At 40.1% G+C, this 27,483-nt stretch overlaps 1 protein-coding gene across 4 annotated transcripts in view; it reads left to right on the top strand.

Moving 5' to 3' along the window:
• The first annotated feature begins 8,054 nt into the window (after nucleotides 1-8,054).
• dclk2a (doublecortin-like kinase 2a) overlaps nucleotides 8,055-27,483 on the top strand; it is an 83,210-nt gene continuing 63,781 nt past the window's right edge. For 2 of the 4 annotated variants that reach the window (XM_034188381.1, XM_034188383.1), the window contains exons 1-2: nucleotides 8,056-8,737; nucleotides 17,587-17,921. In XM_034188381.1, coding sequence (XP_034044272.1) covers nucleotides 8,320-8,737; nucleotides 17,587-17,921 — 753 coding nt within the window. In that variant the 5' untranslated portion in view covers nucleotides 8,056-8,319. Of the gene's footprint in view, nucleotides 8,738-17,586; nucleotides 17,922-27,483 lie in introns of all 4 variants that reach the window. The other 2 variants (XM_034188382.1, XM_034188384.1) reach the window with 2 other exon arrangements.

The following is a 27,483-nucleotide window of genomic DNA, read 5'->3' as shown; positions in this document are numbered from 1 at the left end:
GAGTATCTTCTGCTCTGTGAATTTGACAGCACTGACAAAATTAGTTTGACCCCTGACCTCATGACAATAAAGTAAGCATTTATTAAAATGATAATTAAATTGTTCAAACATAGTAATTAAATAATTCATTTACTAAATACAAGGGATGGTTAGGTTTGGTTCATTTTTGACAAATTATAACCAAGTGTTCTTTTATATGTGAAGAATCTGTCATTTTTGTCAAATGGCCTTTTAATGCACCTCCCGACTTCTTCAAATCTGTCCTCCACTCTTGTGACCTTTGACCTCAAATCCATTTCTCCATCTTTACTGAGTCATTATTCTGACATTATGTGCCTTATATTAACACATGAACATGTATGTGCATGCACACATGCACACACACAAATGTATATCCATTTGAGTAATGTGAATTGCGTTGACTTGTATTGATTGACTGGAGGCTTCCTCTGACCTTTTGCTAAACTGCAAAAATGCAGAACCCTAACTAAAGTAATTTTTTCTTAAAGCAGTGGAATTTCTACATGCAAGCAGCTGAGGGGCTTTGGGATTATTTAACAAGAAACACAAACTATTTGAAACTGTAAAGAGGAGAGAAAAACCAGACTTTGCACATTAAGGCCCCTTTAAGAGCTAAGTCTTTGTGAGAAGTGGGCTTCAGTGGGACTGTTCTTTCCTCCCAACAGGAAGGCCCGTGGTTCCAAGCCGCCCCTGGCAACAGTCTCAACATACATCTGAAGCTGCATCTGGCATAAAACTTGTGCCAAATCAACAGTGACCCCTGACCAAAAACTGGAGCAGCAGAAATCAAACTACAAAAAAACTATGTCACTACTGAATTTAGTATCCCTGAATACCGACAGGGTACATACCTATTATTAAGTTCATTTTTACTCTCTATTTCTACTTTGTTTTTTGTTTTTGTTTTTTTTGTTTGTTTTTTTTTGGGGGGGGGGGCACCTTAATTGTGAAACTGTCCAGATTTATCCATGCTCTTGCATTGTTTCAATGACAGTGAATGTATTTCCATGGAAATGCTGGAGGAACATTATTCCTCAAATCCTTTGTAAAGCACTTTATATTAATGGCTTAACAAAAGTACCAGAAGAAATGTTTAGGGGTGGCTTAATCCTGGTCTTTAACATGGAATTATATATATATATATATATATATATATATATATATATATATATATATATATATATATATATATATATATATATATATATATATATATATAATTCCATAAGCAAGGGATTGGCGTCTTTGAGGGATTTTCTGCTTTGTTGTTCCGTAGCGGATTTCCTCCTGCCTGAGGAGGAGGTGTTCCCTTTGTTTAAATGACTTCCTCTCTCAGTGCTCAAACAACACTTCCCACACAGCCTGCTATTTGTTTACAGAACTCTATTCAAGTACAGCAGTGGAATCTTTTCATACATTTTAATACGTGAACAGAGACTCTGTTTGCCAACAGGCAAGCCAGGCAACTGCTTGGGGCCCCTGGGGGGTGACAAACTTTAAACCACAGCCACCTGTCGCTTTGGTGGTGTAGACAAATGCTCGGGGCGATAAGGGGAATGAAAGTCAGTAGGAGCAAAACTGAATACAAGTGTGTGAATGACAGGGAGCCTGGTGGAATAGTGCAGTTACTAGGAGTAGAAGTGGTGAAAGTAGATGAGTTCAAATACTTGGGGTCAACTGTTCAAAGTAATGGACAGTGTAGGCAGGGTGGAGTGGATGAAGAAAGGCGGAGGAGGAGTTGCAGGAGTGATCTGTGACCAAAGAATATCTGCAAGAGAGAAGGGGAAAGTTTACAAGGCAGTAGTGAGACCAGCTATGTTGTACGGCTTTAAAATGGTGGTACTAACAAAAAGACAGGAGGCAGAGCTGAAGATGCTGCAATTCTCTTTGGGAGTGACGAGGATGGACAGGATTAGGAGTGCATCAGAGGGAAAGCTCAGGTGGGACGGTTTGGAGACAGAGTCAGAGAGGCGAGATTGAAATGGTTTGGACTGGTGCAGAGGAGGGACCCAGGGTATATAGGGAGAAGGATGCTGAGGATGGAGCCATCAGGCAGGAGGAGAAGAGGGAGTCTAAAGAGGAAGTTTATGGATGTGCTGAGGGGAGGACATGTAGGTGGTTGTTGTGACAGAGGACGTTACAGAGGACAGGGTGAAATGGAAGTGGTTGACCCGCTGTGGCCACCCCAATGGGATCAGCTGGAAGGAGAAGAAGGAGGGACAATGACTGAGAGGGGCATGTCCAACATAAGAGAAGTGTTTTAACTAACGCCTTTTTACTCACATTTTGATACTATTACTGGAACACTTAATTGTTAATATTACAAAAAAAACAAAAAAAAAAAAAACAGAGAGAGAGCGAGAGAGAGAGAGCGAGAGGGAGAGCAAGAGAGAGAGACTTAGAGAGAGAGAGAGAGAGAGAGAGAGAGAGAGAGACGACATGATAACTGACAATGAAAGACATGGGACTACACATCAAAAAGGATCCGAAATAAATTCAAACTTGTGCACCCAATTGTTGTTTTGTTATTAAGAAATTAATAATTCATACCATCACTCCACCCAGACAAAAGGACAGTACAAAGTTCAACCTTGCCTGATTGATGTCATATCTGTCCAGTCGTTCTCAATGTGTCTTGTATAATGGCACTACCTCTGACCTTGCTGACATGAGATTTAGGTGTTTGTGTGTCATACATCATACGGACAAAATGAGGAACCTTGGGGTAATTTTTGATCCCACGTTGTCTTTTGACCTCCACATCAGGGATGTTACTAGGACTGCTTTTTTCCATCTGAGAAATATAGCGAGGATCCGCCCCATCCTGTCCATGGCTGATGCTGAGACCCTGATTCATGCTTTTGTTTTAGGGGTCTTCAGCTGGTTCAGAACGCTGCTGCCAGACTTCTGACACGTAGCAGAAGGCCTGAACATATCACACCCATTTTGGCATCTTTGCACTGGCTCCCTGTCTCTGTGAGAGCAGATTTTAAGGTTTTGCTATTGACTTATAAGGTTGTTCATGGACTGGCACCATCTTATCTGGTTTTTAAGTCAAGACTCAAAACCTATTTTTATTCTCTTTCTTAGAAATAGTTTTTATTTTTATTTGTTTTATTCTTTTACTTCTGTTTTTATTTATGTATTTGAATTTTTTTATTCATTTTTAATTATTTATTCAATTTTATGTTGACTTGTTTTATGTAAGGCGCCTTGAGACGGCTTACATTATAAGCTAATTAAATTAAAGGCATCACTAAAAGCCCAGAAGTACCAAGACATTCATGTACTCTAAAAAATTATGACTTGATCCAGTAAGAAAAATTTAGGTAACTTTCTGTGTAAACGTTTTTGTGCTATTTCAGTATGATTGCAATTGTACTCAGCCAATATGTTTTTTTTTTTCCAACTGATCTTAGTTAATTGTCTCTACATAAACATATTTTATTAGTTTTAGACCTACTCAATAAATTGTCACACTGGCATATATTTTTAAGTTGACTGTATAATTATTTAGGTGAGATCAATTAGGAATTAAACATGAGGTTACCTATTTTTTTAAACTTGAAACAACTTCATTTTTATTTATTTTTTTGTTATTGCAAAAACAGTTTTAGGCTGACTTAACGCAATATTTAGCAAATTACGCTATGTGTTTTCTTAAGTCATCATCATAAACATCAATAGATGAAATGATTTCAAATAAGTTAATTATTTGACAAACTGTTTATTATCCATGCAAGTGAGTCCCTTCAGCTGCTCCCTTGTTTGCTCTGGGGGTCACCACAGCAACTCTGAGATGGATCTGCATGTTGAATTGGCACAGGTTTTACACCGGAAGCCCTTCCTGACACAACTGCACATTATATACGGAGAAATGTGACAGGGGTGGGATTTGAACTGTGAACCTCCCCCACTGAGATCAAGTGCACTTGGCCACCACCCCTGCATGGTCACAACGTTTTAGAAACAAGAACAACCACGTTAGGCATATCACAAACCCAAATTATCTTTATGCTATTTCAATAAACTACAAACAATTCTTAAGTATGTGCCCTATTTGGTCCAGCTTGGGTTGAAAAACAAATTCCTTGACTTTGATCTTCGTCAAAATTAATTACGAGCAACTTCAGGGTCAACATTTATTGTTAGAAGTTTGGTCAAAATCAGCTAAAAGACCTGTGAGGTGTAGGCCAACAAAGACACAGGCAGACATGACCTTGGCCTCGATGATGAACCTTTAACAAATATGACCTCCCTGGAAAATTCATGAACCCATCTCCTTATGTGTGCCAAGTTTGGAGCAAATTGGAGTGGAAAACGTAATGTTTAGAGCCCTAAGGGTACTTTTTAAAATTTGACTATAGCTTAAGAAATGCTCATTTTAAGGTACTTTCTTTAAGTCTAATGTTGTATATCAAAATGTTCACAACAATATCAGCTTTCTGAATGTGAGACATATACATGTCGAGGAACACTGTGTCAACATATGGTCTATTAATAGAGATATGATGAAAAGTTCACCAGGACTCAGAAGAGTGTCATTAGGATGCTTAGGGTGTGACCTTTGACCCCAATGACCTTAACCCCAAAGATTGACTTTTGGCAAATTTGAGAACTTGGTTAATTCCTCAGTGACCCCAAGTATTTATTTGCTTCAAATGAACATTACTTTTCCATGAAAATGAATAGACATGATGAAAGTTTTTAAACTTTGACCTCAAAGTTACAAAATTACCCCTTGCTGTGTCTCAGTATTCACCAAGACTAGAGAGCAGAGTTTTGACCTTCATTATGTAATGACCACAATCAACACAAATGAAAAGTTAAAATAGTGAGGAAATTTGTGTTTGACCTTTGACCCTAATGAGCTAATGACTCACTATATTTCACTCACAGATTAGGAAAAAAAAACAGAATTTGAACAATGTACAGTGCATCCAGAAAGAATTCACTTTTTCCACATTTTTCATTTTACAGCCTTATTCCAAAATTGATTTTTTTTTCCCCACAAAATTATACACGTAATACCCCTTAATGACAATGTGATAAAAAGTTTTTTGAGATTTTTGCAAATTTATTAAAATTTTTAAACAAACTAAGAAATCACATGTACACATTCTTTGCCATGAAGCTCAAAATTAAGCTCAGGTGTATCCTGTTTCCACTGATCATCCTTGAGATGTTTCTACAGCTTAATTGGAATCCACCTGGGGTAAATTCAGTTGATTGAACATGATTTGGAAAGACACACACCTGTTTACATATAAGGTCCCACAGTTGACAGTGCAGCCACAGCACAAATCAAGCATGAAGACAAAGGAATTGTCTGTAGACCTCAGAGACAGGATTGTCTCGAGGCACAAATCTGGGGAAGGGTACAGAGTACAAGGGTAAAAAAAATTGATATATATAAGTGTTTATTTCTTTTAATTTTGATGATTATAACTGACAACTCATGAAAATCCCAAATTCAATATCTCAGTAAATTAGAATATTACTTAAGACCAACACAAAAAAAAGGATTTTTAGAAATGTTGGCCAACTGAAAAGTATGAACATGAAACGTATGAGCATGTACAGCACTCAATACGTAGTCGGGGCTCCTTTTGCCTGAATTACTGCAACAATGCGGCATGGCATGGAGTCAATCAGTCTGTGGCACTGCTCAGGTGGTACGAGAGCCCAGGTTGCTCTGATAGTGGCCTTCAGCCCTTCTGCATTGTTGGGTCTGGCGTGTCGCATCTTCCTCTTCGCAATACCCCATAGATTTTCTATGGGGTTACGGTCAGGCAAGTTTGCTGGCCAATTAAGAACAGGGATACCATGGTCCTTAAACCAGGCACTGGTAGCTTTGGCACTGTGTGCAGGTGCCAAGTCCTGTTGGAAAATGAAATCTGCATCCCCATAAAGTTGGTCAGCAGCAGGAAGTATGACGTGCTCTACAACTTCCTGGTAGATGGCTGCGTTGACCTTGGACCTCAGAAAACACAGTAGACCAACACCAGCAGATGACATGGCACCCCAAACCATCACTGACTGTGGAAACTTTATACTGGACCTCAAGCAACATGTATTCTGTGCCTCTCCTCTCTTCCTCCAGACTCTGGGACCTTGATTTCCAAAGGAAATGCAAAATTTACTTTCATCAGAGAACATAACTTTGGACCACTCAGCAGCAGTCCAGCCCTCTTTGTCTTTAGCCCAGGCAAGATGCTTCTGATACTGTCTCTTGTTCAAGAGTGACTTGACACAAGGAATGCGACAGCTGAAACGCATGTCTTGCATATGTCTGTGCATAGTGGTTCTTGAAGCAGTGACTCCAACACTGACTGCCGTCCACTCTTTGTGAATCTCCCCCACATTTTTGAATGGGTTTTGTTTCACAATCCTCTCCAGGGTGCAGTTATCCCTATTGCTTGTACACTTTTTTCTACCACATCTTTTCCTTCCCTTCGCCTACATTAATGTGCTTGGACACAGAGCTCTCTGAACAGCCAGCCTCTTTAGTAATGACCTTTTTTGTCTTGCCTTCCTTGTGCAAGGTGTCAGTGGTCATCTTTTGGACAACTGTCAAGTCAGCAGTCTTCCCCATGATTGTGTAGCCTACAGAACTAGATTGAGAGACCGTTTAAAGGCTTTTGCAGGTGTTCTGAGTTAATTAGCTGATTAGAATGTGCCGCCAGGTGTCTTCAGTATTGAACCTTTTCACAATATTCTACTTTTCTGAGATACTGAATTTGGGGTTTTCATTAATTGTCAGTTATAATCATCAAAATTAAAGAAATAAACATTTGAAATATATCAGTCTGTGTGTAATGAATGAATATAATATACAAGTTTCACTTTTTGAATGGAATTACTGAAATAAATAAACTTTTTCATGATATTCTAATTATATAACCAGCACCCAATGGTTCATTTCAGGTCAGCTTATAAAGCTCATCATTCCAGGCAGTGATAGCTGCCAGCTGGCTGTTAGAAGCAAGTTAGAGACAAAACAAAACCAGCTGATTTCAATAGATAATCAATGCAGCCTGAGCTTGTTTTCATCAGGCAGCCAGTCATGGAAGTATGAATTCTCACCTTTGGATTCGCCACTTCGCCAGAAATGTATCCGCCCAAAGCCATGTATGCATACCTTATCACATGTCTGTTCATATATCACGCCCTGTAAAGGCTCATACAGATACAAGGGGCATGATGCAGGGTGTGATATATAGGTGTGTGAGTGGGTGTAACTGTTTGTTTGTGGCCCTGTGACAGACTGGCATCCTGTCCTGGGTGTACTCCGCCTCGCGCTTCACACACTCTGAAATACAAACATAGTGCACAGGATTTATAGGGGTCCATAAAGCGAAACAGTGATGAGATGATTCTGTGTTTACGAATAGACACTGCCTGGGATGGCAGTGGATCGAGTCGGGCAAAACCAGAATTTTCATGTGCAGCATAAGCTTCAGTTTTCCTTCCTTGGACACCAATACCACGTTTTCACAAAAATCTTTCAAAGAATCAACGCTCCAGCGGGAAAAATAATCAAAGTCTCTGTCATTCTAACTGCCCACACAGTCAGTCATGATGTATTAAGACTGCAGTTTACACCTCTTGCTCTTTGACCTTGGAAGTGAGCGAGAGTGTGAAAAGGCTTATTAGAGGAATTTTCTGCTTCCGCCCCTGGAATCCGAGTTGTTCATGAATTAAAGGGAAGCGGAGGACCATGAGGTTCGTTTCCCTCATTATCTTTTGACTTGACAGCTGAGCAACTGGCCCGGCTACGAACTGGGCCGATACTGGCCGATATTTTGGAGTGAGATTTCCCGCTCCTAAACGACCAATAGGAAATCAGCGCTGGAATTCCCTCTCCTAAACGTCCAATAGGAGAGCAGCGTTCGCGCCACATCAACGTGAGGCTGACGCATGGGCTGACGTCAGCGTCTCGGCCGTCAACCAATCACAGACTAGGAGAGAGAGGCCAGTATCTGGCCCAATTCAGGGCCGGTTGTCGGGCTACTGAGCAGCAGAACAGAACCGACCCGCTACAGAGAGGATGTGAAAGTCAGGACGAAGCTTCTGAAGACCTCAAGCTGATTTTGATGGAGTTTGGCGGCGATGTCCGTCAAACAAACTCGATCACTGTTCGATTTACTGTTAACCGGATAACGGAGCGGTTCGCACCGGCTTCACTTCATTATTTACTTCTGCAGGAAAAGAGTTGGGACGCCGAGCGCACGCGCCCTCTCTGACGGAGACGCAAACTCTTGTGGAGAAAAAAAGTTTAAAGAAGGAGGAAGCAAGATGTCGCTGAGCAGAAGTATCGAGTTCGAACACTTTGAGGAACGGGAGAAGCCGCAGCGCGCACCGAGGGCCTCTCCGGGCTCCAGGGGAAGCGGCGCGGCGCACGGCCGGGCGCACAGTGCGCACGGCGTGCCCAGCCCGGCGCACAGCGCGCACTGCGCCTTCTACCGTACACGCACTCTGCAGTCCCTCACCTCAGAGAAAAAAGCCAGGAAAGTGCGCTTTTATCGTAACGGGGACCGATACTTTAAAGGTTTGGTGTACGCCGTGTCCAACGACCGCTTCAGGTCCCTGGACGCACTGCTGCTGGAGCTCACCAGGTCTCTGTCGGACAATGTCAACCTCCCGCAGGGCGTGCGCACGCTGTACACGCTGGACGGAGGCAGGAAGGTCACCAGCCTGGATGAGATAGTGGAGGGTAAGGATGAGAACTTCTCCATCTGCACTCTGAGTGAGTTTCAGACATCTGGTAGAATATATGAGAAGATAAACTCTTCAGAATTCATCGAGTTTGGTCAGCAGTCATATCATGTTGAAGGTCCAGATCTAGCACATGTGCACTGTTCTTCCTGCTGCGTAATTACAATCAGTCCAAACTTCTGCCAAAAGTCTGCTGTTCTCGTGGCCGGATATGATGCTGCGTTCCAGACTCAGTAGGTCAGAGTTTTATTGCTGAAAATTCCCACTTTCCACCTCACCACTGCAGCTTCATGTTCTGCGCAATGTTTGAACCATGTCAGAATTTAAATCCAATTCAAGACTTACCAAAGTCTTGAATGTAAGACTTTTAAGCTGATGTGCAATTCTGGAAGTGCCCACTTAATTTGGAACATATACAGTTCAAGAGAAAGTTATTTGCAAGGTCACTCAGCATGTTCTAGACAGTGACTTCTGATTTGAGCTTGACCTCTGACTGTTTGACCTGTGCTGTGAGAGGATTGTTCCCTGAATTTATTCATCAACTTTGACTGTAATTGCTCTGTGTTTTGAAGTTATCACCATTTATTACGAAGAACCCCATGTTTAACATTGGCCTATGAGCTAGATACGGTCTCTTTTGAGAGGATGGTCCACTGAGTTTATCCACCAAAGTTGATTTGAAATTGCTCTTTGTGTTTTGAAGCAATTCACCGCATTCACAACCAAAAAATGCCGAGGTGCCAGATAACCAAAAGCCAACTAGTAAAAAAGGAGCATTTGCACACTTGGATAGAGAAGGAAAAAGAAGAGCTTTTTCTTTCTTTATTGTTTAGCTGTGTATGGTTGATGTGGTAAATCTTTTTGCTCTTTTTGATAGAGATATTAACTGCTGTATAGAGAAGACACCACTATGCTTTTCTCCATCTGAGCAGGACTGGTGCAGCAGCACAGGTGTCACTGATTCACTGATTGGCAGTTGAAACACATAAGATGGTTCATTATCCTCATGTGCTGATCATCACCCTGATGAAAGTCCTTTGACTGAAAGCTTGGTGTATTAAAGAGACTTGCATTGATCCATGTGTGCAGATACTCCTTTTTTGCTAACTGTTTTAAAGCTATCACCATGTATTATAGATGACCTCAGATTTATTCTTGACCTTTGATTAATGGCCTGTATTATGACGTCGGCCCAAAGAGTTTATCTACAAAGTTTCATTGAAATTACTCTGTGTTCTGATTGAATGTAGAACTTGGACCTATAACCTTGACATGACCTGTATTGTTAGATGACTGTTTACTAAAGAATATCCACCAAGTTTGATTGAAATTGCTATTTGTGTTTTGAAGATATGGTCATGGGCAGACAGACAGACATGACCAAAATGGCTTCTTTCTGATTCATGACAAGGCTTAAGCAACTATCTAATCAATCTCCTCCAGTTTTCTGCCCACCTCGATCTACCTGATGAACAGCAGCTAATGTGACTAGTTTTTTGAGCAGGCTGTGCTTGGCTTTTATTGGCTTGTGTAATTATATTTTTTAAGTGTTGATGAAGTGTTGATTTTTATGGAATTTTATTATGCATGAAATGTGTGTTTCTGCTCATGCTGGCGCTCTGTCTGCAAAGGAAGTTCCTAACGGATAAATAAAGTTATTTTGATTTTTGAATCTTACCACTTTATACCACTATATGTAGAGCAGGTAGCTGAGTGGATAATTAGCTGGCCTGCCAAGATGTAAGGTTCAAATCCCATTCATGCTTCCTGTCTGTGTCCTTGGACAAGAGACTTTATAAACATTGTCTCAGTCCACCCAGCTGTGAATGGATTCCGGTCTTTGCTGGGGAAGTAACCTGTGTTGGACTGGTGTCCCATCCAGGGGGGAGTCATGGACTCTCATCCACTTGACGACATGGAATCAGGAGATGAGTATCCTTATCAATGGGCCTCAGGGCCTATATATGACATTGTTGTGCACCTTAATGATGTATTATCAATCATGTTTTTGTTTCAAACCATGGTTGACTGTATGACCGCCTGTGAAAACTGATTCCACCCCTGTTCTTCCACACAGCCCTGTCCCCAGGGAACAGGACAAGCGGTGTTAGACTATGGTGCAGTCCCATTACTAAAGTTGTTTTGCATTAGTTATTGTTTGTATTTCATTATTATTTGTTTTCAGATCTGTTTTCATGGTCCCATTAGCCTCTGTTGTGAATTGAGTGTACATGTGTTGTGAATGAATGATGTGTTTGAGTGTTGCGCTGGACTTGACACCTGGTTTTAGATGGTCTAAAATACAAAAGTTTTCTGGTGACTGATAATATCCTTGTGCCATCACACCACCAGACCACACATCATTTTTAGGCAAACACGCTCGTATAGATATTGAAGGAAAATGGGCACTAGGTGTAAAAACTGTAATCTAGTAGTGACACCTGTGCTGTGCAGTCCTTGGTGTTTGATGGCCGATGGGGCAAAAAAGACAAATGTCTTCAATGAACCTGCTGGTCTGATGTGGAGAACATGATGTCTTGTCCTTGTTTACTTGCCCATCTACTGGGTAGGGAATGGTAACATTACTGCACTCTGCCATTTGCTGCCATCATTTGAGGCCTGCTGGGGCTCTTTTGTGTAGAAACCCAATCATGCACCATTCACGTGTGCTGCTTATGTTTGTGGGGGATTAATGAATCCACTAGTCAGCGTGAAGTGCTGTGCTGGTGGAAAAGAACACAAAGGGATCTTGCGTGCGGAATTAGGTTTAGAAATGGAGTCCATAAAATGCTGGCAAAGGGATTTTATTTGAAGCAGCAACACATCTGAAAGACAAGGGTGTTTTATGGACCCATATTGGTGAAATTATGCCTTTTTAAAGACTGATGATCAAAGTACAGCCGACTACAAAAAGCTGGTCTTGTTCCCTATACTAGTAACAGTGTAGGCATCGGACAGCAAAATTGTAGATGAATGGATAAGTGAACCAAACTAAAAAGGGTGCATCATGAAGATAAACTGATTAGTTTGTGGTGAATGTTGTTTCACCACACGAATCCTTAAACCAACTTTGTTTTGCCTGATATTTCATAGATGTTTCTGCTCCACCCTTCACATAACAGTGACTGCTAATGATTGGAGTTAAGGTAGCAAATACGAGGAGAAACATGATGTCCATCGTGTGGACCAATTTAAGATGAATTATACAACAGAACACGAAAGTAAAACCAGAATTAAATGATAGAATGTTTGGCTGGGGATGGTGCTAAAACTTTTCATTGGTACTGCAAATTGGTGACAGCTAACTTGAAACACTGCTTAGAAATTCTTCGGATCTTTTGAAACGGGAAGGGTTCACTAGTCTGAAGGTTCACTAGTCTGTGTGTATTTACTCCAAATTAAGCCAATCGTCGCAGTTCAGTCACCCGTGAAGGTTGGATAATTGCCATTTGAATTAAATGTCAAAGTCTTAATTATGGAATATTGTGCATGACATTTACATTGTACGGTGCATCTTTATAACCAGTGAAGAACAAAGTGATGTGCTTTTATTAAAGTAACATTCATTCTCACATCACAGATGAAAGAAATGTCTTTTTTTAATTGAAACAAAAAGCACATGTAAGTATACAGCTGGTAGTGCAGTCAACTAAAACTTGGCATCAAAATATATTCATTAATTGACCAGAACCTTCGGACTAGTGGGATGTTCCCTTTGAAACACCTGTGTCTTGAACAGTGTTTGGAAGTCTGCACCTGGTGAAGACTGGCACCTGCAGGTAGGGCTGTCACAATTATTACAGTATTCGTCAATCGTGATTATTTTTCATATTCGCGATTACCATGAATTATTTATTTTATCCACAAAGCATAAAACGACTCAGAATCTGACGTCATTGTGCTGCAGCCTCGCTCTCGTCTTAAGGCGGGACAATAACAAGGAGGCTGACGGCCGATTAAAACAGCGCCGTCATCTTCAAAAGCCATCTAAAATGCGGAGCTGTCTGTGTGTGTGTCTGTGCCTGTGTGTGTGTGTGTGCGCGCGCGCGGAGTTAGCAGGCTGCAGACTGCGAGGGGGGGGGTGGGTGAGGGAGATTCCTGAATGCAAGCGCGACACGTTCAGTGCGCAGCGAGCGCGGAGCAGAGAGAGGATTTTAACCCGAGTGAACATGTTAACAAAATGAAAATGTGAAGCTGCCTTTACTTCTCTCTGAACTTTCTCTAAAGGTGTGATTCTGCCGTTACCGTCCTGTTCACACCATGTGCGCGTCGTATGCTGAATTTGAGATCATGAGATGAAATAAACGGTCAAATATCTTTAAAAACATATTTAAAAAATGAGAATATATGAAAGAACTGAGCCACAAAAAAAAACAATGTTCAGACGCACAGATCACAAAAAAGCAGGTGAGAACTCTGAACTTTAACAGCTGTTATTTTCCAAAGGTATTTATTTGTTCAATCTTGAGCTTAATGCAGTGTTTAAGCACAAAACGTGACTGATGAGGAGAAACAATTTCAGAAATGCAACAGAAACAACCACAAATCAGAAAAAGTTGGGACTGTATGTAAAATGAAGATAAAAATGTTGCACCATTCCCAGTTTCTCCACTCACAGAAGCCAAACATTCTTCCAGAGTTGTGTAATTATACTACAATAGTAGAATATAAAGAAGGGGGAAAAAAGAAAAAAATAGACAATATATTCGTCAATCGCAATTATTTGTCTGACAATTAATTGTCTCCAGAAATTCCTAATCATGACAGCCCTACCTGCAGGGTGGTTCAGAGTTGTTCATCCATATTAAATTATGAATTTTCTATTTAAAGGCTACAGTCAGTGCAGGATCTTTGTGTGCTAGCATGCACATCGCTTGTTGCAGTATTAGCTGAATGCTGTATAAGAAAAAAAAAACTAACTTTTTTAATTCTTTATTTTCAAAAAGTGGAAACACAAGACAAAGTATATAACCATATCAGACAATATCCACTTTTTCCTTTCTTTCCTTCTTTCACAACAATAACGGTGAACAGAGAGGGAGAGATAAACAATGTAATAATAATAATAATAATAGTCTACCAAAAAAACTAAAAGGAATTGAAAGTTTTACTGTAATAATTAAAACCACACTTTTTTATTATTTTTATTACTAATAGTAGTATGAGGGACATTGTCACACTTCTCTGTTGTATGTCAAATCAACAGATTTTTGCTCATTTTCCCAGCTGAGTCAGCTGAATTATACTTACCATGAAAGCTGTCATTGTACCCAGTAAGTAAAGTGCAAAATGTTTGCTTTGCATCTTTAGTTTTTGAGATATGGAGGCTTTAAAAATGGGCTTTGTGCCCCTAATAAACGAGTAAGTAAGTCCCTTCGGCTGCTCCCTTGTTTGCACTTGGGGTCGCCACAGCAAATCCAAGGTGGATCTGCATGTTGAATTGGCACAAGTTTTACGCCGGATGCCCTTCCTGACGCAACTCCACATTACATGGAGAAATGTGGCAGGGGTGGGATTTGAACCCGGAACCTTCTGAACTGAAACCAACCGCATTAACCACTTGGCCACCACCCCTGCGAGTGTTGCTACAAAATTGCAAAGTTCCACAAGTCAGTTCTACATGCTTGAAATTTGCAGGGGTTGCTCTGTTGCCCATAGTTGCCACTGTGGATCCAAGATGAGTCCGCATATTGATGATCTTATTACTTCATTATTCCAGTCCAGATGATATCAAGGCTTCAGTTTCATTCCAACATGTTGTTACTTTTATGGAAGCCAGAAAATGAAGTTTGGTGAATCATGTCATAGATGGTGGATCTGTTGAGATTTCCTGGTGGCCAAACTGTTTTGTAATGTGCAATTTTTAGTGGTTTCTGTTGCAGTGGACTGACATTTACTGAGACGTACGGTTTGTGGGCATGGTGTCAGTTGTGTTGCCCTGCAGTAAAAGCAGCTGAGCGGAGTTGACCTCGTGTGGAGCTCATGAGGACAGCAGCCGGTGGCGGTGGGATGTCACACCTGAGGTCTCTGCTCTCCAGGGAACATGCGTGTCAGTCACCACCTCAGTATTCTGTCAGCGCCTCCAGATCACTGACAGCCCCACTTTGCTTTCAGCCACAGCTCTGTCCCCACAGCTGTGCCTTTAATTAGCCTTTGGTTAATTGCAAGCTTAATAAAAACACTTACTGTGGGACTAACCATCATTGTTTGACTTGACACACATCCAGTAATGTTTGATTAGATATTTTTTGAAGTGCTTGTAAAGTGAGGAATGCAATTACCACAATTTGCACAATTTTCATTTAGTAAAGTTATGTAAATTCTAAATTAAAGTTTGATTCTTAAATGTGCACCATGCTGCCTATTGAGCGGTTCGACCTAAAGGACAGTTGACTGTTCTGGAAAATGGGAAAATAATCACCAATTATACGAACTGCATTGTTTAAATAATTTACTCAGGAATAACAAAATTTGTCAGTTTCCAGTTTCTAAATGTATGATTATTCACTGCATATATCTTTTTTATATGGTTTTAATGTTTTGTTTTGTTTGTTTTTTTTGGGGGGGGGCATATTTGATTGATAAAACACATCTGAAAAGATCATCTTGAGCATTATGAACTGAATTTAGAAGTTTTGCATTGTTCTCCAACATTTGTAGATGAAAATAATCCATATTTGCATCCCTGAAACTGGCACATACAGAGCTAACACTGTTTGTTTGGTTTTTGTTTGTTCGTCAACTTATGCAGTGTCACTTTACCTTCACCAAGGGGTTTGTTTTAATTTTATTGATCATTGATAGATCATTGTGAAATATGACCAAATTTTGCTGTCATTCCATTGTCACAGAATTTCTTTGATCCAGAATTGCTCAAATTTTGGTGTCAAACTCATTAAAAGAGCAAAACCAGAGAATTTACACATGGTAGTGAAATGTGTGGCATAACAGTCTAAGGAAAGTAAATGGGGCTATTAATGTGGCTTTTGCCTTATTTGGAGAGATGCTGGTGCTCTTTAAGGAGAGGGAGCGCACAAGCTGATGGCAAGTCTGTGATGAAGAAATTCACTCATGGCAGGATAGTTTGTGTGAATGTAGAATTATGAGTCTTCAAATGTTGAATATGAAACCCTACTATAGAACTCTAAAATGTTGAAGAATGAAAAAGACTGTTTTGCACAGTACAACCCTTTAAATGTGGGGCAGCACCCAAAAATAACTACAGTTTTAGTCAATTAATTGCTGTTTAGCAAGAAATGAACAATTGGCTTGATAGATGATTCCCCCCCCCCCCCCCCCCCCAAAATCACCAATAATTTCTTGCATAACATTGTAAAATTAATACATTTGGCACTTGGATTGCTGGACAAATAAGTAAAGTAGATTTAAGACTTGGTACTATTGTAAGTAGTGGGGGAAGAGTCTTTGACGTCTTCCTAGTGACCTCTGGTGTTCCTCAGGGATATGTTCTGGTTCCTGTGGTGTTCAGTGCTTGCACTGACTGAGTGCTCGGTGTTGCGGATCTTTGCAGACTCAGTGGGTGCCCTGATTTCAGCACTTGAGCTGAGTAAGGAGTTGGTCTGTCTGGGTTTGTGATTGTTCTGGATCCAGTCTTTTAATGATTTACTAGACTAGGTCATCAGAAGTGTACCTGTATGTAGTGAAAATGGCAAACTTATAGAAACAGTTATTCCCTTATGTCAGCTGTGTTGTTCGGTCTCTGGGTTCTTAGCCTTTGCCTTCAAGAGAGGCCTTGGAAAAGCTTAAGAAGTCATGAGGTCTCCGGGCAAAGGTTTGTGGTGATGCAGGAGAAGGAAAGTCTAATCTTCAAGGTATTTGTGCTTGCTGTTTTACTGTATGGTTGTGAGACTTGGATATTAGCCAGTGACCTAAGGTGATGACTGGATGTCAATGGTACCAGATCTGTTGAGTCTCTTTGGTTAATATTTGAAAGACTTTGTGTTCAATGAACCTTTACTTAGGGATACTCCAATGAGGTGTAGTATGTGATACATGAGAGAATGTTGGCTTTGATATTTTGGTCATGTGGCACGTTTTTCTGGGCATGATCCATGTTGATCCAGTGTTGATGATCCCAGCACCTGGAAAAGGTCAAGTGCATGTCTACATTTCACCTGGCTGCAGCAGATAGATGGCTACTTTCGAGAGGTAGCAATGCACCAGTGGTCTAGCCAGAGCATTTCTGTAGTGCAATGAATGTGACGACACGCGGCACCAAGATATGCCTCCTGACCTCACCTGGTTTCTTACTTTGATAAATTATCATGTGTATCTTTGACTATATTTTGTTATTTTACTAAAACTCTCAAATTAATCATGTAACTGATGTGTTCATTGATAAACCAGGTTTTTTGTTTGTTCGTTTGTGGCTCCAGTAGGTATCATGAAGATGTTGCTTCTGAGAGACACTCTGCTACAAATGCTTTGTTTCCTGTGTCATGAACATTCCCTCAGAAGAACAGTTGCAGTGAAAACAATGAGCTCTCGACCTTCACAGCAGTCAGTGCACATTCTTACTGTAGTTTTCCTTTACAGGCTGGGCCCTTGCTGTCGTCATGTGACTGTCTTCTTAATGGGAAACATTTGTGTGTTAACTAAATGGAATGTTGGCACATCAAACGGAACACTTTGTTTTGGAGAAAGGCCAACGCAGAAGCTCGGCAGCTGAAGGGGGACTGGGGAATGTTCACTCTTTGCTGTGGTCCAGCTGTTTTTATGCTATATGTGTGTGCATGCTTTGAGATTGTGGAGCGTTGCATGTACCAGTATTTATGGCATGAGGCGGATGAGGTTTGTGCGCTGATGAGGTGTTTTTATTTCTTTCAGGTGAGAGTTACGTTTGTGCCTCCAATGAACCCTTCCGGCGAGTGGACTACACCAAGAACATCAACCCCAACTGGTCAGTGGGCGGTAAGACCGTGTCTTGCTCGCTGTCTTCGCTCATCCCGCTGAAGAGTGAACTTCACCGCGAGTCCAAGGACTTCATCAAACCAAAGCTTGTCACCATCATTCGCGGCGGAGTCAAACCCCGCAAGGCAGTACGGATACTGCTCAACAAGAAGACGGCACATTCCTTTGAGCAGGTGCTCAGTGACATCACGGATGCGGTTAAACTGGACTCCGGTGCTGTGAGGAGACTGTACACATTGGAAGGCAAACAGGTAAGTCTGTTAACCCTTAAAAAGGCATTGTTAGAAAAGCTCCACCCAACAGTTGCAAACCGCATGAGTTTGCATCAATGAGTAAGATTTTTTTTTTTTTTTTGCCAGTATCAGTTTGAGATCAGTGATCAAGCTCGCAAATGGACCCCCCCCACCCGCCTCCTCTTGCTCTGCCACGGTAGTTGCTTGCATTATATATTGGTGGCTGTAAATCATTTGTGATGAAATATCTGAATTAACAAACTAGTCGGTCTTTGTTTTGTTTTTGATGCATCATATTTGACAATTACGTTTACAAAGGTCCATTATTTCCCTGTAAAGGTGTCGGACACTATTTTCTTTCATGCATATCTTCATATGTTGTGCTATCTTTGTGTGAAGGTTCATTGAAATCCACCAAACTGCTTTGGAGCAGTTGAGCTTACAGTGTCGATATCATACAGGATGATCAATTAAACAAACAATTCAAATAATGTCTCCTTGAAGACAACCAGGATAATATTCCTTCATTCTACGGCTTGTGTGACGTTTCATTGAAATCCACTCAGCTGTCTTGGAGGAGTCGTGCTTATGAAATCATTATGCAGGTAATACAGTATGAGACATTAATTAAAGCCAAATGATCTCCCCTTCAAGACATCCGACTGGAATTATTTTCCTTCGTGTATATTTTCATACGGGGTGCTATCACTGTGCAATGTTTCGGTGAAACTGAACAATCTTTTTACGTAGGAGCTGTGGTTAAAAGACTCATGGATGTGTAAGATGACTTTTTATATACCCCACTGCCCCAAATGTTTGCTTGCTGGGGGTTTAGTGATTGTATCAGACAAAGCTAATGAGAGGTGCTAATTTCAGTGAAATGGTGTCAGATGTGCATACGAGGACCAGATGGAGCTGCCTGGCTGAACGTTTAAGCCAAATGTTTGGTCTCTGACATCCAGTGTGATTTATAGGCTTCAGCTGTGTCAGGAGTCTAGGTAATTACACTCTGATCAATCATCCATATGTAATTAGACGCCACAATTACTTCAACAAGACGTTAATGAATACATTTTAAAGTTCAGACCTTTTTCCATATCCATCATTGTAGTTTTTTGACTGCCTCCCTGTAAAATGTCTGGTTCTCTTTACTGTGGCTCCTCCCCCTCGCCCCACCCAACAAGACGCACGTTTCCGTTCAAATAGTCATCAACTGTTCCCTAAATGAGATGAGGCCAGTTTGCCCACCTAGTGTCTGTTTTTCTTCCAATCAAAAAGGTTTATATTGAAGTCTCAGCTGGCTGAATCGTTTAAAACAATTATGTAATTTAACGTTTAGCTCAGTAAATGAATGATTTAACTTGAACTGTACATTGACATGTAAAATATGTTTAAAGATTAATGCTCATTGAGCTGAAAGTGAGTCCCTGTTTATTAGGTTGCTGCCCCATCCCCACCAAAAACAAAACAAAACAAAAAAGACAAAACTGAAATTAATTTACAAATATTTAGTCATATAAAAAACATTTCCACACAGCTGTCTTCTTTATGAAGATCACAAGATTGGACAATAGTAGTTTGCTGTGTCATACAGTTGGGATTATAAATAATTGGACAATTCCATCGTTTTAGCTGTTTGCATGAAAGGAAATTGAATTTTATAAAAGTGCTTGAAGTGGAAGTTTTCAGCTTTAACTTGAGGATTAAGAATAGTTTAAGGTGTGAGAATTATAACTTTTTCAGTGATGAAATTTCTGTGGTGTTAAGTTTCCAAACAAACCCATGTCTCTACATCATGTGATCTGTGCAAATGTTCTGCAACCCGTTAATGCTGAAACTATTCAAGCAGAAATTCTTTTAACATAACACATTAAGCTAAACTGAGAGAATTTAATTTGTACCGAAACCCAAGGATTAGAATGTAGGCTTATTTTGTAACATGTTGCAAAATGACAGCTCATTTTAATGAAGAGGACATATTTATCTGGGGGGGGGGGGGGGGGGGGGGATTCCATAGTGAGTATCGTCTTTTCCTTAATCGCCGTCATGCAGACTAACTACAGAAGGAAGCACCTGTGCACATGCGTGAGGTTTTGAGATTACCTGCAACCCATCTTACGTTAACATCCATAAGACTTCTTGTAAGTCACTTCCAAATCTACCAAATGTTGGTCATAGTATCTGATCCCTTGAATTTCTCCCCCTTAGGGGTTGAAATTCTAAATTGTTTCCATACAGCATGAATTTTGTTCATATTGGCAATATCATAATATGAACCCTTATGTAAATGATAAAATTATAGTGGTGCAGGTTTTCTTTGTAGCCACTGACTCCAGCAGGTGATTTCACTGATTAACATCACTTTGAGCAGATGGGATGAGTTCACCTGCACCCTCTTGGCCCTTTCTGGGATACTTTGGACACCACTGACTTAGATCTGAAAAAACAGTGGCACTATACCTTTAATATCAGTTAGTACATATTACCCAACTATGACTGTAGTACATACTAGCAGTAAGCAAGCAAGTAGTAGGTACACAATTTGGATGTACTTCACCACAATCCTCTCACCTGTCTTTTGACTCAGATGTTAACAGATGGTGCATATGCGCACAGCCATGTGTGCTGCAAAAATGTCTATTTTGCCACAGCAGACCTTTGGAAAAAAATCAGATGTATATTTCTATAATTCCATGGCTTATTGCTGCTACATTTATTTATTCATTTATTTTGATATCCGTTATTTTTTATTTTCACAAGAAGTTCTTCGGTTACCAGGCTCTAACTGTGTCACTGGGATAGTGCAGTGTAGACCGTTTGCACATGATAGAAGTAGCAGGTAATCCAGGAACCTTTCACCTTCTACTAAATACTAAGTATCCGGACACCCGAGGGTAGGGCTGTGTGTATTGCTTTTTGCCTAATATATACAACCCCAATTCCAATGAAGTTGGGACGTTGTGTAAAATGTAAATAAAAACAATACAATTATTTGAAATCCTCTTCAACCTATACTCAATTGAATACATCACAAAGACAAGATATTTAATGTTCATACTGATAAACTTTATTGTGTTTGTGGAAATATTTGCTCATTTTGAAATGGATGCCTGCAACACGTTTAAAAAAAGCTGGGACAGTGGTATGTTTACCACTGTGTTAGATCACCTTTCCTTCTAACATCACTCAATAAGCATTTGGGGCCTGAGGACACTAATTGTTGAAGCTTTGTAAGTGGAATTCTTTCCCATTCTTGCTTGATGTACGACTTCAGTTGTTCAACAGGCCGGGGTCTCCGTTGTCATATTTGTGCTTCATAATGCGCCACATTTTAAATGGGCGACAGGTCTGGACTGCAGGCAGGCCAGTCTAGTACCTGCACTCTTTTACTACGAAGCCACACTGTTGTAACACGTGCAGAATGTGGCTTGGCATTGTCTTGTTGAAATAAGCAGGAACGTCCCTGAAAAAGACGTTGCTTAGGTGGCAGCATGTGTTGCTCCAAAACCTGGATGTACCTTTCAGCATTGATGGTGTCATCACAGATGTGTAAGTTGTCCATGCCATGGGCACTAACACACCCCCATACCATCACCGATGCTGGCTTTTGAACGTAGCGCTGGTAACAATCTGGATGGTCTTTTTCCTCTTTTGTCCAGAGGACACGATTTCCATGATTTCCAAAAACAATTTGAAATGTGGATTCATCAGACCACAGCACACTTTTCCACTTGGGTCTGTCCATTTCAAATGAGCTCAGGCCCAGAGAAGGCGGCAGCGTTTCTGGATGTTGTTGATGTATGGCTTTTGCTTTGCATGGTAGAGTTTTTTTTTTTTTTTTTCACAAATGTTTTATTGAGTTTTCAATAGAAAATTACAACCTTTTTTCATTTCAATTCCGAACAACCGCAACCATTAAAGTATTATTACATTTTAAATGTTTAGTTATGTAACAAGTGTCTTTTGGTATGTAATCCATTTGTCCCATTTTTCCATAATTTTCTCTTCTTCCAGTCGCAGAGTGAATGTCATTTTCTCCATAGTGAATATTTCCTGTACAATGTCCATCCATTCAGTGAGGTTCGGTGGTTCAGGTTTAAGCCATCTTCTTGTTATGGCCTTTCTTGCTGAAGTTAATAAAATTTTGACTAAATACTCATCTCTATTTGTAACAACTCCAGAAACATGTCCTAAGTATATTGTTACTGATGTAAAAGGGACAGAGTACCGAAGTACTTGTGTCAGGATTGAATGGATTGAAATCCAGTATGCCTCAATCTGTGAACAATCCCAAAAAATATGAGTGTGATTAACATTGATCATTCCACATTGTCTCCAACAAATTTGTTGACTGGACAACTTTCTACTCTTTATACAAGGTGTTATAAAAAATCAAATTACATTCTTCCAGTTGAATTCCCTCCATTTTAGTGAAGTGGTGGAAGACTGTGCCAACTCGCATATCCTGTACCATTCCTGATCTGTTATTGTGGTAATCATTTCTTGTTCCCATTTTTCTTTAACGTATAGAGTTGTGACCTTCTGGCATGACATCATGCTATTATAAAGTTTTGATATAATCTGGAGTGTTTTTTGTTGATATGCACCTGTTATTGTTTTTGAAACTGCATTTTCTTCACCCCCATCTTCTAGTTTAACTTCCTTATTGTAGTACTCTCGTAATTGGAGGTAACGAAAGAAATCCTGATCAGTGAGTCCAAATGATGCTTTTAGATCTTGAAACCTCCTAATCTCCTTATTTTTAATAACTGTACAAATTGCTGTAACACCTTTATTACTCCAATTCTTAAATGTTGAGTCATATTTTGCAGGTTTAAATTCATGGTCCAAAAATATCCATTTTAGTACTTTTCTTTCCCTGTTTAATTTTAACTGTTTGGCTACTTTATACCAAGTTTCTATTGTGAATATTGTTATTGGGTTGAGACAATTTTTGATATCATTGGGTATGGAATCCTCCCCCAAAAGTGTTTGGATGCAATATCCATGTATACATGTCTCAATCTCTTTCCATTTGGCATAATACCCAGGATCACACCAGCAACATACAAACCGCAGCTGAGCTGCATAAAAATAAAACTTCAGATTAGGTAATGCCATGCCCCCTTTATCTTTAGGCAACTGTAATGTTGAGAATCTAACCCTCGGTCTCTTCCCATCCCAAATAAATCTAGATACCATCCGGTCCCATTCAGTGAATTGTTTGGAGGCTATATCAATAGGAAGTGATTGAAATAAATAAAAAAGTCTAGGCAAGATGTTCATTTTCACCACATTTATCCTATTTGTCAAGTCTAAAGGATAGGTGGACCATCTCTGGATATCTGCTCTAATTTTTAGATTAATTGAATTATAATTGTCCTGATATAAAGAAATGAGATCTTTAGACAGGAATACTCCAAGATATTTAATTTTTCCACTATCCCAGTTAATATTGTACTTACTTGCAATTTCTGTTGCGGGTTTATGATTAAAAAGGATTACCTGTGTTTTAGGTATGTTCAGTTTATATCCAGAATATGAATTAAATTCTTGTAAAATACTCATTAATTTGGGTAAAGAGGAATTAATGTCTTCTAAAAATAACAAAACGTCATCTGCAAATAATCCTATCTTTTGTTCTCTTCCTTGGATCTGGATTCCCTTCAACTCTTCACTCTGGCGTATGGCTTAGGCCAGTGGCTCTATGTAAAGGGCGAACAGGCAGGGACTAATCCCACAACCCTGTCTCGATCCCCTTTTAAGTTGAAAATGATTTTTAAGAGAACCATTCACTTTTATTCTTGCTGTGGGACTGTCATAAATTGCTCTAATACATTTAATTGATTCTTGTGTCAGACCAAATTTTTCTAAAGTTAGATAAAGAAAGTCCCAGTTCACTCTGTCAAAAGCCTTTTCTGCATCGAGGCTGATCAGGGCCTCTTTAATTTTATTTTTGGTTATGGTCTGAATTACTTGTAAGCTTCTTCTAATATTATCGTGAGTTTGTCGACCGGTTACAAAACTGGTCTGATCTTCGTCAATTAAATCTGCAATAAAAGTTTCAAATCTTTTCGTTAATATTGATGTATATGATTTATAGTCCACATTTAACATTGAGACTGGTCTAAAATTTGCACAATCTTCACTGTCTTTACCTTCTTTTGGGATTAAAGTAATAATTGCTTCTTTCCAAGAGGGAGGGGTCTTTCCCTCTGTATGTATATAGTTAAGTGTTCTGAGAAGCAATGGAGACAGTTCTTCCTTAAATTTTCTGTACCACTCTATGGGGTAACCATCAGCGCCTGGGGCCTTATTGGTCTTAAGTCTACCTATGGCTTTATCGAGCTCCTTCTGAGTAATTTCAGCTATGATTATTTTATTTTGAGCTTCTCCTATAGAGGGGAGATCCAGTTTATCCAGAAACTGTTTAGTGGATTTCAGGTCAAGAGCGCCCTCTTGTGAGTATAACTTAGTATAATATTGATAAAAAATACTTTCTATTATCTTGGGGTCTGTCTCTAATGGGGTTTCTAATCCTTGTAATCATTGAATCGATTTGCTGCTTACGCAGTTTTCGGGCCAGCAGTTTAGTAGATTTTGGACCAAGTTCATAATCAGACTTTAATATATCTAACCTTTTTCTCAATTTCATAATCTAATAATCCTTCAATTTGTCCTTTCAGATGTTTTATTTCATTTTGAGTTTCCTGGTCCTTTTTCAACTTGAATTTATTTACTTTATCTTTCAAGTCAGCTATTAATTGTTTATATACTTGCACTCTCCTCCTTTTTAAATATGATGCTTTTGCTATTAAATTTCCCCTTAAAGCCGCCTTCAACAAGTCCCATAATATCAATGGGTCAACTAAGCTATTGTCATTTTCCTGTATGAATAACTTAATTTCTCGTTTAATATCAGCAACTATTGATTGACTCTTGAACGCTCAAATGAGTTTCCTGTAACAAGATGATATGTACCTTATCTTTCTTTAGTTTATTCATGACCCTTGCCCTTTTTACAGGATTACCAAGCCCATTAATATTTAATGATAATATTTTCAAATTTTGACTCTGCATTAATAATTGATGAGTTTGTAAATATTATTTGGTTGCTCAACGTACTATGAAAACAAAAGAAACTAAAAAACCAAAACATTTTAATAACAAAAAGAAACGTATATATTAAAACAGGATAAATTTGACTCCCAAGGCTAGGTATTTCTGTACCCTTTTTTTTCCTAAACCTTTGCCCGGTGGAGGGAAAGCCTCTTGATAAGAGGGCCCCCTTCCAGAATCAGTGGCTGTACCTTAACAAAACGTGTTTCCACTAATTCTCCCAGTGGTATGCTCCTTTTGGTCAGGCTTAATAACATATTTAGATGACAGTATATTCCAATATATCAATCATAATTTCACACCATTTTGAAAAGAAGCGTAAATATTTCAGAACTAACAATTACCCATTACACATGAGTTCAACGTCCTGCTCTTATATGGATGATCATGTCAAGGTCTAAGTTTGCGCTGGAACTCCTGTAGGCATTCTCGTGCTCGTTTAGCGGCTTCGCTCTCTCCGTGGCGGGAGATGAGTTTCCATGGTAACACATGGTCCAGTTGCGGTAACGTTGTGGGGTCGCTGTCGCCGGAGCCCCTCTCGTCCGGTTGGCCAGAAAGAAGCCCTCTCCGACACAGATCCCTCATGGCATCTCCCGCGCTGTCATACATTTGTGGCCCGCTGTCCCAATGAATGCGCATTCCAGTGAACGGCATCTAAAAGCGGATGCCTCTCTCTTTGAGTGCTGCTTTGACTGCCTTATATTCTTTACTCTTCTGCATCACATCTGTGGTGTAATCATTATCAAACGAGAGGTACCTATCTCCAATCTGAATTTTCTTCTTCCAGGCATTTCTAAGAATTGTTTCTTTGGTTCTGTATTGGAGAAAGTTCACAACTATGGACCTGGGGGGCGCGTTGGGGCCCGGCTTTGGTGCAAGGGAGCGGTGCGCTCTCTGGATTTGTGGATCCACTCCGTCCTCGATTAGCTTCTCACTAGCAATTAGCCTCTCCACAAACTGAATTACCGAGCCCGTCTCGCTTTGTTCAGGGACTCCATAAATCCTCAGATTTCCCCTTCTTGATCTTGACTCGAATACATCTATCTTGTCACGCAATACGTTTTGTTCTTTAAGTGACTGTTCCAGCGCATTGTTTGCTGCTGCTGACCATGTTTCCAACTCGTCCACACGAGCGCAGGCTGATTCCAGCTCGCGCTTGTGTTCTTGTAGCTTTAGCGTTGTGGTAGCTAGTCGTTGATCAATCTGCTCCTTGAACAGTGCGAGTTCATCTTTGATATCTTTCTTGAAGTCTTCTTTGAATTTGTCCCAGTTAGCCGTTAGTGTCATGTTAAGTTCACTGATTTGTTCACTTACTGCTTTCAAATTCGGCCTGGTTGCTTCCAAGGCGGCCTGCTCATCGCCATTAGCATTAGCATCACTCCTCTCTTCAGCGTGTGACATTAGTACCTCAATGTTGGTCCTTTCTGCCTTCCTCTTGTCCTTAGCTTTACTTCCCCCTCTCGTGTCTCGAGTAATTTGCTTAAAAGCAATGAGATGTTTTAGAATTAGTGGGGTTTCAACCGCCTGCCTTTTCAGAGCAATTGCATCACGCGTCCATCTTCCTCCGTAGCTTACCGGAAGTCCCCCGCATGGTAGAGTTTTAACTTGGACTTGTAGATGTAGTGACAAACTGTGTTAACTGACAATGGTTTTCTGAAGTGTTCCTGAGCCCACGCGGTAAGCTGTTTTACACGGCGATGTCTGTTTTTAATGCAGTGCCACCTGAGGGATTGAAGGTCACGGGCATTCAATATTGGTTTTCGGCCTTGCCGCTTACATGTAGGAAGTTCTCCAGATTCTCTGACTCTTCTGATTATATTATGGACTGTAGATGATGGAATCCCTAAATTCCTTGCAATTGAACGTTGAGGAATATTGTTCTTAAACCGTTGGACTATTTTGTTTCATGCAGTTGCTCACAAAGTGGTGATCATCGCCCCATCTTTGCTTGTGAATGGATGAGACTTTTAGGGATGCTCCTTTTATACCTAATCATGAGTGTCCTCAGTTCCCAAACACTTATTGAGTGTTGTGAGAAGGAAAGGTGATGTAACACAGTGGTAAACATACCACTGTCCCAACTTTTTTGAAACGTGTTGCAGACATCCATTTCAAAATGAGCAAAGATTTGCACAAAAATAATAAAGTTTATCAGTTTGAACATTAAATATCTTGTCTTTGTGGTGTATTCAATTGAATATAGGTTGAAGAGGATTTGCAAATCATTGTATTGTGTTTTTATTTACATTTTACACAACATTCCAATTTCATTGGAATTGGCGTTGTAATATGCTAGTATGAGTGTTCAGATGGAGCTTAAAACTTACCTGAGACAATGTTGATGTTTGTGGGGACTGGGGGCATATGTCATCTCCTGATGGTTCTTGTTTGGAAAGCGTAGAAGAAAACATCTTTTGAATGAGCAACGTGAACGCCAAGCAGAACCTTTAGGCCCAATCCC

This window comes from Thalassophryne amazonica, chromosome 15 (assembly GCF_902500255.1).
Source record: "Thalassophryne amazonica chromosome 15, fThaAma1.1, whole genome shotgun sequence".
In the NCBI taxonomy this organism is placed as follows: domain Eukaryota; kingdom Metazoa; phylum Chordata; class Actinopteri; order Batrachoidiformes; family Batrachoididae; genus Thalassophryne; species Thalassophryne amazonica.
The sequence above is the reverse complement of the archived record's forward strand: the minus strand, read 5'-3'. Positions and strand labels throughout refer to the sequence as shown.